We start from the raw sequence: 14,699 nt of genomic DNA, 5'->3' as shown, positions 1-14,699 counted from the left end.
TCCCTGTCTGCCCCGTATCCTTCTCCCGGGGCAAAACCTCGCGATCCGCTGTCAGAATGCGAGGTTTTGTTTTGAGTGGGCTTAACGCTGATGGGCTGAGAGAGCCATCTGTCATGGCTCTCAGCCAATTAGCATTGAAAATGGGCACCGGAAGCGAAAGATGCCACCCATCCCCCACTGCCTGACATTGCTGGCACCCCCCCACTGCCGACACCACCGGCACCCCCTGCTGCCGACCCCCACTGACAGCATCCCCCGCTGCCGACAACCAAGCTGCCGACACTACTGGACACCACCAGCAGCCATGCATTGTAGACACCATCAGGACCCCTACACTGAGGACATCCCTGGCACCCCCGCGCTGCCGACACCGCCGGCACCCTGCACTGAGGACACTGCTGGCACTGCTGCACTGCCGACACTGTCAGCACTCCTACACTGAGGATACCACTGGCACTGCTGCACTGCCGACACTGTCAGCACACTTGCACTGAGGACACTGCTGGCACCCCTGCTTTGCCAACACCACCGGTGCCCTGCACTAAGGACACTGCCAGCACTACTGCTCCATGTACTGAGAACACCATCAGCGACCCCACACTGCCAGCACTCCCACACTGAGGACACCACTGGCACCCCTGCACTACCGACACTGTCAGCACACATGCACTGAGGACAACGCTGGCACACCTGCTTTGCCGACACCATCAGCACCCTGCACTAAGGACACTGCAAGCACCCCCGCACTATGGACACCGTCAGCGACCTCACACTGCTGGCACTCCCACACTGAGGACACCACTGGCACCTGTGCACTGCCAACACTGTCAGCACACATGCACTGAGGACACCGCTGACACCCCTGCTCTGCCAACACCACGGGCACACTAAGGACACTGCCAGCACCCCCGCACTACTGCCCCACATATTGAGGACTCCATCAGCGACCCTACACTGCTGCTACTCCCACACGCAGGGCATCCCTGCACAGCCAACACTGTCAGGACTCCTGCACTGAGGATACCGCTGGCACCCCCGCTCTGCCGACACTGTCGGCACTATGCTCTCAGGACACTGCCAGGGCCCCCACTCTGCCAACACTGCCACACTGCCAACACTGACGGCACTTCCGCGTTGAGGACACCACTGGCACTCTCGCATTGAGGACAGTAAGTGCACTCTTGGTGTATCCAACCCACACTGTATAACACACTGTATCCGTGTTGGAACTTGGAAGGTGAACTGTCACATGTTAGTGCCGCCCACTGTGTCGCTTAGCTTAGTCAGACAGCTAGCTGGATGCAACCTTTTGGCCTTAACTAGATGAAAAAAATAATATTGTGAGGTGGTCAAATTTGATTGGAAATGACTGGAAATAAATGTTATTGAGGTTAGTAATACTGTAAGAACAAAAACAGGCCCATTTTATGTGATTTTAGCTGTTTTTATATTTTAAGAAAAAATCCAGATCCAAAACCAAAACCGAAAAACAAAACACGGTGGTGAGGTTTTGGCAAAACCAATCCAGATCCAAAACCAAAACCGAAAAACAAAACCCCAAGGAAAAAAATCCAAAACCAGATTCAAATCCAAAACCAGGGGATATCCAGATCCAAAACCAAAACCAAAACATGAGGGTTGGCGCACATCTCTACTCTTGTACTGTGGTGCTTTAATAATAAAAACATGTTTTTAAAAAAATATGTATATAGAATTTGAAGTTGCTTCTGCTTTACCATGGAATAAGTATTGAGGTGACTGAACAGTCCAGTTATGAAATTAGCACACAAGAGGTGACTGATCTTTTATTATTATTATTATTATTATTATTATTGTTTATTTATATGGCGCCACAAGTATTCCGCAGCGCCTTACAAAGTACATAACAAAAAAAGTGACTTACAGTACAATACAATACAATACAATGCAGGACAAGGACATGGATAAAATACATTGACACATTGGTGGCCATAACACCCAAATAAGCAACAGAGCATAAGCAACCAAGTGTTAGGTGCCCTAGTGGTGAGTAAGAAATAGATGAAAATAAAGTAAGGAGAAGCACAAGAGGGTAGTGGGCCCTGCTCTCAAGAGCTTACATTCTAAAGGGGAAAGGCAGACAGACAGGCATGATACAGATGGGGTAGACGGGGAGGAAGGAGCATGTAGCAGCGAGTTAGGATGACAGCTGGAAGGCTTCAATGAAGTAGTGGGTCTTGAGAGCCCGTTTGAAGGATTGTAGTGAGGTGAAGAGTCTGATGGGGAGAGGGAGAGAGTTCCAGAGGTGGGGAGCAGCACAGGCAAAATCTTGGAGGCGGGAGTGGGAGGAAGTAATCAGTTGGCATGAGAGGCGGCATGCATTTGTTGAACGGTAAATTTTTCTCTAAGAGCAAAGAAAACAATGTATTTAATAATACCATACATTTATCCCAAAGTGTACCTATTTACCATACTCCCTGACATTATGAATGAAGGATGCAGCAGAGTGTTTACATTCCAAACATTAATCAGTTTTATCTATGACCATTCGCTATCCTTGGTTCTGGGAGATATAATCTCTATTGATCATCCTGTAATGTACTTCTTGAAGATTAGACCTGTGTAAGTGTTTAAAGTTGTAATCATAGTAGCAGAGGAGGCTCTACAAGGTGATAGGGTAGGAAATATGCTCTTGTCATTTGGATATATCTTGTTGCAACAATTTGGGTACATTAGGGTGAATCAAATTAGAGTAGAAGAAATGAGTTTTATAAGGAACAGTGGCCCTCATTCAGAGCCGTACGCTCTGAGCAGAGCGCACGCTCTGAATGAGGGCCGGGCTCCATTTTCATGGAGCGTCCTCCTGGACGCTCGTATAGCTGTGGGTCACCACCCACAGGCTATACGAGCGTGCATTGTGATGGTCGCGATGGTCGAGACCATCGCGACCATCGAATTTGCGAGCCGGAGCCTGCGGTTGAGGTTTTCAACCGCAAGCTCCGGAGTGATTTTGGCTCTATCAGAGCCAAAATCACTCCCACTGACATCACTAGTGATGTCAGTGGGCCGGCTTCTGACGGGAGGCGTTCCCATGGGAACGCCCCCGTCAGGGAGGCACGCCCCCGGCACGCCCATCAAAGGGGGCGTGCTGTCAATCAACATTGACAGCACGCCCCCTTTGATCGGACACAACGAGCGAAGGACTTTCCTTCGCTCGTCGCGTCTGGCGCATGCGCACGACGGAGCTCCCTCTGTCGTGCGCATGCTCAGTCCATAACATTGACCCACTGGCGAGCGGACAGCCGCTCACGAGTGGGTCTGAATCAGGCCCCGTGTGTAGCAAGGACAGCAAAGACATCAGGGTGTCTGGGGCCTGAGGGTCAGCCATTGCTGTAGGACAAGGTGTTATAAAGTGCCTAAATTGCAGATGCATGCTGTTTATGAGATAACCCATACTTATCTTTCAGTTCTTGGAAATATAATAATGTGCCTCCCAGGCTAAAACATTTCTTTGACTGCCAATAGCCCCCCTTTCTCTCTCCAACTCAATAAAGTGTCCAAACTAGGTTGTATATTGGGGTTACCCAATCTATCCAAGAAAGGTGAGGGTATTAGATGTTTGGGAGTGTTACAATTTAGTATAATTTAGTATATAGTAGGGTCATGGTCTAAAGAAACAGAGAACATTTATACTTCTGTATTCTTCTGCAATTGCAAGAGTCCATTATTTATCCTTCATCAACTGGGTGTTATATAATCTAAAATGTCTACATCAATATATAGCTGATATAACAAAATTATTTCTATATACAAATCAGAAAAATAAGAGTTCAGAAATATTGTGCAGAATTCTTTGCGTGGAAGTTACGTAATAGTGCCATCTACTGTTATAGGAAACAAGTGCACATACAGTATGAAAGAATGTACTGTACAAACTGTACATGTTGTTTGAACAATAACAGTACATGGCACATATATAGATTTTTACCACAAGTATTTATGAACAAAAGTGCTTTATGGCCTCAGGAACATACCAGGCTTCTAGAGAAGTACATAATTTTGCAAACAGCATTTCCTTTCTCTGTGTTTTGGATAACATGATAACTGGGCTAATTGTTGCCTCGCTTCCACGCTGTACACCACAATATCACGGGAAGAGTGAAGAAACAACCTTGGTCCTGCAGCGCTTGTGGATGACACCGTACACAGATGTGGAAAAAGGGCAGGCGTTGACACTTTGTTGGTAAAAGTGGCAGAGTGGGTGTTAAATATATTTGTATTATGATGGTTGGATAGTTGTCAGTGATATTTAGGATCATATCAGAGCCTGTTAAACCAAGCTGCTCTGCCTCTCCCTGCAGACACATTTCCTCTGGAACTGAACTAAAGCTGGGTACACAGTTGAGTGATGGGCATTTGTTCCGACATTGGACTGGGGATTGCCTGTACACACTGGAACAAGCTAATGAATGATGGAACGTTCACTATTCCATCCTTCATTAACTTACTACATGTCGGTAGCAATATCGCTAGAATTGATGTGCAGCACATCAAACCTAGCGACCGTTGCCAGTGACCGCAGGAGCTTGTAATTGCCTGCACACACTGAGCGATGTAGGTGTTTGTCGTTACGAAACAGCATCGCTCCAGTGTGTACCCAGCTTAAAGCAGAAGAAAGCTGTACTTTGGTCATTTGGCAGCTGCAGAAACTATTTCAAATTATTTCTGACAAATGCACTGGAACAATGATTGTTAATGGCACAGTCTATACTTTCAGATAATGTATATTTACATCATGGTAAGTAAAGATGTCAAAATAAAGTCACCCGCTTGTAGATGAAGACGTGACAATAATCGTCTGTCCATTCTACAAATGTCCTCTAAATAAATTTACATTTGCCTGTCCCCATATATCCCACTCTTCATCAATATAAAGCTTGATAAAATATCTCCATCATACTGTACTTCACAGACCAAGAGAATGAGGAAAAAGAATGTATTTACATAGAACAAAAAGTAATCAATACGAGGAGCAGCAGGTGTTTTGCCACCATGTTTTTGCTGATCTGTTACAATGTGATATGGAAAATAAGACTCAGGGCTGTTGCAATCCAATTTACCAAAAGCTCCTCAGGAGAATTACTTAAATATTATGAGGGAGCCATGATGATCCATCATTCTGCTATGCTGCAGGAAGTGCATCTCAAGGCCCTTCACAGAGCTTATATTTGCCCAAATCAGAGGAAGCATAGTAGTGGTGGGAGAGTTGTGGAGACCTATGAAACGCAGACCTTCTAAGGCAGAGTGTTTTCCCTAATATGTAGGAATGTGGTAAGATCTGTAGATTTTAGACTATATTTATAATCCTCTTGTTCATCAACTCCACATATGATTTACACCTCCAGAGAGACCCACTCATTCTCCTGTGTTATTACTGTGATGGATGGGTGCTGGAGTCAAGGGGAAAAGCCATCTTTCCACTGCTTACTGTCAGTTGCAAGACAAGTGATCCTAAAAAATTGGACGACTGTTACTCCCCCCTTTACTGGAATAGTTTAAAATATGTTACTCCTACTTGTATACTTTTATAGAAAGGTGGCTTTGATATATAAATTAGTGTAGTTTGTTTTGTAAGAAGTGTGACCCTATAGAATAGTTAGATGTGTTTACCTGCCTACATATACATATACTGTAAATATTTTAAAACCACAGACTGTGCTAGGTAGTTGTAGCATGGGCAGTTTTAGTGGTCGACATATTGATCTACTGATACAGTACCCTGCATCTCACATCCTTGAAGCACCCTTGTTAATGTTAATTTTTTTTTTCTTTCGTCTTTAGGTATAATTCCAAATCTATCTATCTATCTATCTATCTATCTATCTATCTATCTATCTATCTATCTATCTATCTATCTGTCTGTCTGTCTGTCTGTCTGTCTGTCTGTCTGTCTGTCTGTCTGTCTGTCTGTCTATCTATCTATAATCTAAACTGAAAACATGTATAATTCCAAATCTATCTATCTATCTATCTATCTATCTATCTATCTATCTATCTATCTATCTATCTATCTATCTATCTATCTATCTATCTATCTATCTACCTCTCTAAGCATAAGGAGTAATAAGCACTAATATATGCAACAATATCTGCATGCGTATGAAAATATAATGCTTTTTTAAATATCTTTATATTAAACAAAATATTAACAATGAAATATGTAACAATAAAATAGAAAGTGCATACAATGTCCAAATGAAGCAATGTTCAGTCGACAGACAGAAATGTGTGCAGATATTTCAATAGACAAAGAGATGTATTTACAATCATTTGATTATAAAGCACAGTATATTCCATTGCACTTATCAATTGAAATGGACATGTTGTCAGTTTAGATAGATAGATAGATAGATAGATAGATAGATAGATAGATAGATAGATAGATAGAATGGTGGACAGAAGGGTTATGCAAGCATTGGCCGACACAGCGGTCAAAACAGATATGTATTTTGCTGTATCTAAGCTCCCGATTAAAGACAAGGTAATAAGCACCTTTGAGTCTGATTCAAAGATGGACGCAATACGATATTTTTGCAGAATGACCGATTACTATTGCGCATTTGTGGAATGTAACGCTGCGCATGCGCAGTGAATGCATCTCAATCATTTTCATACACAGGAACCACTATAAAAGTGAGCGACAGGTAGTCAATGTTTTGGGGGTGGTAACGGGGGTGGGGGGTGGTTCGAAAAACGCAGGCATGTCTGACTGGTTAAATGCCATTTCATGGGCGTGCATAAATTAATCATTGCAATCGCCTCCAGAGTATTAGAGCTCTTAGTGTATCATGAGACCTGCAGTGTTTGCAGCTAGTCAGACTTTACTTACATGCCCAATGACTTCCCAATGTATGTCGATAGTACTGATGTTTACACTGTTGTACCTCCCTATGCTCGGCTGTGCTTTGGAAGGCATTAGCATATTTTAGCAACTCTGATCCCTGAGAGTATGCAATTATGATTACATTAGCATAAATCTCTGAATCAGGCCCTTCGTAAGCAGTTCAGCGACATGCTCACAAGAATGTTGTACTGACAAGCAGGTTCTTGGATGGGTTTGGTATGAAATACTGATGGCTTAAAAGCCCTCGACCCTGGAAGCCAGGCAGGACACATTCCCGGCTGGTAAGTATACCTAACCCTCCCCTCTCCCCCCCCTAACCCTCCCTTGTAGGTGCCTAACCCTAAGACTCTGGGGTTGGTGCCTAACCCTAAGCCCCCCCGTGGTGCCTAACCCTAAGCCCCCCTCCCCGTACCCTAAACCTGATCTTCCCGGGGAGGTGCCTAACCCTAACCTCCCCCAAGTGCAGCCTAACCCTAACCCCCCCTAACAACCTAACCCTCCCGGGGGGGGTGCCTAATCCTAAATCCCCCATGGTGCCTTAACCTAACCCTCCCCCCCAGTGGCTAAGAGTTTGCGATGCCCGGTTTACCTACGTTTTGTATGCCGGGGTCGGAATTTTGGCATGCAGCTAATGATAGGCGTAGGTATTTAGACGCCTATCTTTAGTCCCATGCCGGGCTTTTAGTGTCGGGAAACTGGCGATCGGCATTTCGATCGCCGTTATGCTGACTACATCCCTCTTGGCTAACTTGTATTAACAAAGAAAATCAATGAAAGAAGGAGGCCTTAGACTACTTATATAGTTTATCTTCAGATTACCACAATTTTGGTGGAATATTATATCTTTAAAACTGACATATGGTCTCATTTACAGATTGCTACTATTTTGGTGGAATAAAGTATCTGTAGTATGTGAAAGCTATGTAAAACAAAACATTGAAGCCTTATTGTATAGTTCCTCAGAAAAAGTCATTGTTTACACAATTAAAATATATCTTTTACCATTCAGCAGCAAAACACATTAAAGGGTAAATTTACTAAAGTGAGAGTTTTTAGAAGTGGAGATGTTGCCCATAGCAACCAATCAGATTCTACTTAACATTTAAATAGCACCTTCTAAAAGATAATAACTAGAATCTGATTGGTTGCTATAGGCAACATCTCCACTTCTAATAACTTTCACTTTAGCAAATTTACCCCTAAGACTCTCGTAAATCAGCTGTTTGGGGCTGTTCACATTGATTACTGTTGCAAGTTTATCTTATACCCTTGCAGATTATTGTTATTGTAACTTTTCACAAAGTACAAATATAATGTACAGTAATATTCATTAGATATGCTAGTTCTGTATTCCTTTACTTTATTATATTTCTTAGCACTTATTATGTTGCTTAAAGCTTTTTTTTATAAGCCACTAATAATATTGGAGAACAGAAATGGTGATTTATAAACTTAACTTAATTGATTTCTATATTTATGTTTATTTGTATAACAGGAGTACCTCAAATTGGCAAATATTGCCAAATTCTCTAAATTTCTTATATGGTACCACACTCCAGCGGCCAGTGTAACGCTTAAAGTGGCAGTACTACTGTATATACAGTTTATTTAATGACCTTGTGCACTGAGCTTGAGATTCAGAGTCTGATTTTTTTAGTGCCAGGATCCTGTAACAATCCTATTTCTCTAGTTTTCTGAAATATAAAACTAGGCTACATGTTTGATATGTGCCTCAGGTCTGGTCTGATCTCAATGTGGCCCCATTATGGATCTGTGGTGCACTTTAGTACTGTGTAGCGGGGCATCACAGCATGTAGTTTCTGTAGGCACTACAATGTTACCCTACATCTCTATGTCCACCAAGCCAGCATTGGGAGTGGGTTGCGAGGGAGTTTTGAGGACTATGGGGAGTTCTTCCTGTGTTCATTTGTACTGGGCCCACAATTTCTGACAGCAGCCCTGTGCACAACAGAAACAGGTCTACAGAAAACCGTCTGTATTTCAAACAGCGACAGGAACTTACTCTAACAACTGCATGTGTATGTATGTATATATATATATATATATATATATATATATAAAATAGCACAGTCTCGGCACTCACTGGAGTATGAAGTAAATGGCGTCGGAAGTAAATGGCGTCGGTGCCTTCCATGGACCACCAGGTCCTAAAACAGCTCAGGAAAAAATGTCAGCACTCGACGACTGACAATGAAATTCACGTGAATTTTAATGCATAATCCAATCCAACGTTTCGGGCAAGCGCCCTTCGTCTGGGATACAAAAACCACAAGTGCATACAAACAAATATATACACATATGATTAACATTACCTAACTTAGGTGCTTCCGTTCACCGGCATCCGCCCGTATCCATCTCACACGGCGCGCACTCATCGGGATCAGTTGCAGCCTGTGGGACATCACATCCACCCCACACAGCATGCGTCCATCACAGAGAGTCGCAACCTGCGTGACATCATAGGGCTGTTGTTTACCAAAGTGATCCTGCAGTTGTAACTTGCTAAAGGACTTTCATTCATACCCACCAGCAAATTTGATGAATTCCAGTGGAAGGTGGACACTTTCAGATTAAATCACAAGTTACGATTCCTAAGATGCATAAATCATTGGTGGATCCCCCTGGCCGACCTATTATCTCAGCCAGGGGGTCCCTTTACCAACCAATTTCGGTCATGTTGGATAGTTACCTTAATAGATGCATACAAAATGTACCCTCGTATCTGAGGGATACTACCTCCTTGCTCATTAAGTTAAAAAATCTAAACGTTATACCTCCCGAGACCCTTCTATGTAGTGCAGATGTTGTAGGTTTATATACCTGTATACCGCACTCGGAGGGCCTCAAAGCAGTTGAATTACTGATCAGTGACAACCCCTTTTACATTGGGCCACCAGTGAGTTTTTTCCTGAAATTGTTAGAGATGGTTCTAACCAGAAATTATTTCATAAATGATAACCGATTTTTCTTGCAGAAGCTCGGATGTGCGATGGGGTCCAATGTGGCCCCATGGTACGCGAATGCATATATGTACATGGTGGAGCGAAACCTTTTTGGACGTATTTCTGACATCTCTAACAAATTGATTTTGTACTGCAGATTTATCGATGATCTGCTTATCCTATGGTCAGGTCCAGAAGATGAGCTCCGAGGTCTTTTGGATGATCATAATCGGTCGGACCATGAGGTACAATGCACCTATATTATTGATCGCAATAATATAAATTTTCTAGATGTAAATATCTCATTGAATCAGGGTGTACTGAATACTGATCTTTTTGTAAAAGAGACCGATAGAAATTCGATTTTACGCCATGATAGTTTTCACCCTCTGCCATTGCGTTGAGGATTACCTTATTCTCAATTATTGAGAGTTAGACGAATTATCAGTGATCCTACCCAACTGGAAAAACAAATGGAGGCTATGGTTAATAAATTTGTGGCTTGTGGATATGACAGGGGTGCTCTATCCAAATTGAAAAATGAAGTTATGAGATTACCTAGAGAGGCTACCTTTAAATCTAATTGTGTACAAGGAGTAGATTTAACAGTCATTCCATGGGTTAACCGTTTTAATACTAACAGTACTGCAACTACTAGGATTGTGAAAGATCTTTGGTCTGTAGTAAATACTGATAATGAAATACCGACTTTAATGAATACTAAGGTAATGCCTTGTTTCACTAGGCCAAGGAATCTTAAGGACCGGTTGGTCAAATTAGATGTGGCCAAAATAAAGGAAAAGGGAAAGAAAAAACCTGTACATTTCTTGTCCCAAAAAAAATGGGTACCACTGATGCTTGGGGTGTATCACCTGCTGATCGGTTATTTTGGGTGATACTTTTCACCATCCCTATACAGGGAAGAAGTTTTTTTATTACTTCACCTGTTACATGTAGCACTATGTTTGTGGTATATCTGTTGTCTTGCCCATGTGGCCTTTGCTATGTGGGTAAGACGGAACGTCAGATCAAAGAACGTATGGCCTCACATCGTTCGGCCATACATATTGGCCTGAGTACAGGTTGTAGTGAGCAACCAGTAGCTAAACATTGGATTGCCTTGAAGCATGGAGTAGCTGATTTGAGGTTTAGAATTATTGAACATATCCCTCAGAGTATTCGAGGGGGGAATAGGGCTAAGAGATTGTTGCAGGCTGAGTGTCGATGGATTTATAAATTGGATACTTTGGCCCCTAAGGGGGTAAATGAATCCCTTGGTCTGCAATGTTTTTTGTAGAATGTTTTTTGTAGAATGTTTTTTGTAGAATGTATTTACTTATTTATTCACATCTTGTATCAATGTATTATGATGTCCCTTATGCATCTCAGCACTAAGTTTTAGGGATATGTTAATTATGCAGTTTCTGATAAGCGATGTACCTAATGTAGACATTATTAATGTGTTAATTGTTTATAGTAATATGTTATGTGTAGTTGCTATGGCAACGGAGAATGCTCAGATGACTAGGTGGCGCTATTGTCTCAGCCCTATGATGTCACGCAGGTTGCGACTCTCTGTGATGGACGCATGCTGTGTGGGGTGGATGTGATGTCCCACAGGCTGCGACTGATCCCGATGAGTGCGCGCCGGGTGAGACGGATACGGGCGGACGCCGGTGAACGGAAGCACCTGAGTTAGGTAATGTTAATCATATGTGTATATATTTGTTTGTATGCACTTGTGGTGTTTGTATCCCAGACGAAGGGCGCTTGCCCGAAACGTTGGATTGGATTATGCATTAAAATTCTTGTGAATTTCATTGTTAGTCGTCGAGTGCTGCCATTTTTTCCTGAGCTATATATATATATATATATATATATATATATATATATATTTATTTATATATATATGCCCCCAGTGAATGTACCTTCTAATAAAAATTATGCAAATTGTTTGCATAGCATCTGTAATATTCAGAGGGAACTGGTGGTAGTGGTGGTGGTGGTGGTGGTGGTGATGGTGGTGGTGGTGGTGGTGGTGTGTGTGTGTGTGTGTGTGTGTGTGTGTGTGTTAGTCCTGAGTATAGTTAAACATAACTCATGCTCTCCTTCTACATATCCCATTCTCACAAAGGCATTAAGCAGAGGAAAGAACATTGAAGAAGAGAAGAGCAGCATATTCAGTGATTTACTCTCTGACGACATGACAAGACCAGTGGCAAACGTAGGATTTCTAGAGGGGAGTTTCCAAATGCTTGGCTTTAGAGCGAGTGTGGCCAGTTCATGAAGAGGGCAGAATCAGCACTTATCCAGCTTTAATATGTGTCATACACAGTGTATTGTGTGTCATAATCCCAGCATATACAGGACCAGTGATCACAGTAAGCCATTAAATATGGCAGTAGGGCCAGCCTGAGCTGAATGTTTCTATTTCAGATGTGGGCACAATTCCAGAGCAATGGAGTAAGTCTGGGTGTCTGGGGGAGCAACAGAAGAACCTAGCACTGCCCTGGACTTATATGTACATATTGGTCTTGTCATGCACTGGATAGTGTATTATTATATGGTATTAATAATTAACCCTATTGATGGTCTATAGCAGTACACCCCTAACAGTGCATGTTTTCCAGATCTCCTAGTTGGTGCACAGGTGTATGTTAAATTATTTAATTTGTATACTGATAAGGACATGCAGCATTAGTAATATTCTATATTACTATTTATATTGTGGTTATGGTGTGGGCTGGGGAGGGGGTTTTCCAGGCAACCGGTTTGCCTATGCAAGACAGCCAGTGTAATCCAGTACAGGCTTTGACACATGATTATTGATTTTGTATCAAAAAGCACGAAGAATGATACTGAACTTTGGTTTGGCCAAACACATATAAAACCTCTGTAGTTTATTGGCTATAGTGAGTAAGATAGTTTTTTGTACATGGAATATTCAAGCACTATACCAATAAAGGATAGTTGTAATTGTAGTACTAGTAATATTAAAGCAGTTATTTGACCAATTCCTGTGGATTACCTGCATAGAGGTATGTGCTTGTATGTTCTTAAAGAATACACGCTATTGGCACAGCATACTTTGTGACCTACACTGTATACGTACATATGGAAACTGGAACATATTAGAAGCACAGCACTTGATCTTTATTCAATTTAAAAAAAATAAAATAATGGAGCTTTCTTGTTTGATACATGTAAATACATTATGAAGCTTTTTAACAACACCCTATTAATGCTGGATGAGCAATTATATCACATTTTCACTTTTATTTAGTATTTCATCATACTGAACCTTTGTGCAATTATGACCATCCTTTCTATTACTAGGCTGTGTACGATTTGCACTTCATATGATACCTTTATACGTTATATTGAGGCAAAGGGCAGCTAGGATATAACAGCATTAAATAGTGGAGTATATTTTATGTTTCACACAGATCAGGCACACGGACACATGGTATGGAGAATACTCAATTTTATTAGGAGCTAATTTAAATCACTACAGATTTAAAACACAAGAAGATCTTTCATATTCTTGCTGGTTTATGCTGTGCAGGGATGTAGACTTGTAGCATGAGACTCCTTTAATGCTGGTGTAAGGATGATCAGTGGTAGCCCTGGCCCAGAGCATCAGCAATCACACAGAATGCCTTCTCAAAGGCAGCCTGGACTTCTGGGGTAAATTCTTCATGGAAGGTACGAGCCAGGACAATGACCAGGACACCTCCAAAACGCTGGAAGAGATATAAATATATTAAGTTTATCTTTTTAGATCTCTGGAATCTGCTGTGAAATATTGTTTTAAGATAAACTTGAATTATAACATGCAAACATCAAGCATATCATTAATCACTCTGGTAAATGGGTATAATGTATCAAATCTCCGTTTCCATCTATTCATTTACCTTGAAGTTGGCTGGATCCACATGCAGCTTCTCAGAGTGGTAAACGCTCAGCTTGGCATAGTGCCCCTTGACGTTGTCCAGGTGATGTAAGGCTTCTCCGACAGACTGCACAACCTTTTCCCCGTGAGCTATCACTTTGGCATTCTGGCAGATGGCCTCAGGGGAGCTCAGGTTACCAAAGCCAGGAAAGTGTCTTTGGGTCCAGGGGTAGACAGAAAGCAGCCTGTTGAAATAATAATAATAATAATAATAATAATAATAATAATAATAATATATATGCATGATACAGTACATTACTAGATAAGAAATGGATGTGTGAACTATATATGTATATGTTATATAGCACATAATGGCTGTTAATACAATTCTGTGTTTTATGATATGATCACACGATAATAGGCTTATTTAGAAACTAAGCATTACACACAATACATACAGACTAGTTTTATTACATTACTTTATTTTCTTCTAGCTGTTACTTACCTGGCAAGAGATTCTCCTCCAATAATTTTAGAATCTGCTGCAGTCCAGATGCTATTAATTAATGCTCTCTCATGATCTTCCCAGTGGACCATGGTGGATGCTGTGGTATTTCTTGTCAAGCTTCTGAGTAAAGAAACTGATATTTAGTTCTCCAAACCCCACAGTTTATATACATTGTACATGGCCCTTCCCTCTGCTCTACAGTTTATCTATTGGCTACAGTGGAACATTTATATCCACACCCTCATCCTCCACTTTTGTGTCCCTTAAAAATTGATTATACTTAAATATGTATTTTATATTTGATTCAATCTGCTGGAAAATTGAAGGGTACTAGGTAAAATTAAGACATTGTGAATGTATATCTAAAGAAAGTATCATTCCTATATTCAAAGGTTAAATAAATTATACATTAATGATACAATACATCACTTGGAATATATTTAGTAGTTCCCA

General features: G+C 41.5%; 1 protein-coding gene across 1 annotated transcript; it reads right to left on the bottom strand.

Moving 5' to 3' along the window:
* Positions 1 to 13,298: 13,298 nt before the first annotated feature.
* Positions 13,299 to 14,358, bottom strand: LOC148534507 (hemoglobin subunit beta-2-like). The gene is made up of 3 exons (XM_088466901.1): positions 14,244 to 14,358; positions 13,761 to 13,983; positions 13,299 to 13,589 (listed from the first exon to the last, which is right to left on the bottom strand). Exons 1-3 carry the CDS (start codon positions 14,333 to 14,335, stop codon positions 13,461 to 13,463), a joined length of 444 nt encoding a protein of 147 aa, XP_088323027.1. The 5' UTR covers positions 14,336 to 14,358; the 3' UTR covers positions 13,299 to 13,460.
* Positions 14,359 to 14,699: the final 341 nt, after the last annotated feature.

This window comes from Taudactylus pleione, unplaced genomic scaffold (genome assembly GCF_031769625.1).
Source record: "Taudactylus pleione unplaced genomic scaffold, aTauple2 ptg000066l, whole genome shotgun sequence".
NCBI lineage: Eukaryota > Metazoa > Chordata > Amphibia > Anura > Myobatrachidae > Taudactylus > Taudactylus pleione.
Note: the sequence above shows the minus strand (reverse complement) of the source record. Positions and strands in the feature narration are given on the sequence as shown.

Excerpts from the sequence above, each read along its gene's own strand:
- LOC148534507 (XM_088466901.1), bottom strand. The coding sequence starts at position 14,335 with ATGGTCCACTGGGAAGATCATGAGAGAGCATTAATTAATAGCATCTGG. Across the intron at positions 13,984-14,243 it reads GGAGGAGAATCTCTTGCCAG|GCTGCTTTCTGTCTACCCCT; the intron begins GTAAGTAACAGC and ends TTATTTCAACAG. Across the intron at positions 13,590-13,760 it reads TGGATCCAGCCAACTTCAAG|CGTTTTGGAGGTGTCCTGGT; the intron begins GTAAATGAATAG and ends TATCTCTTCCAG.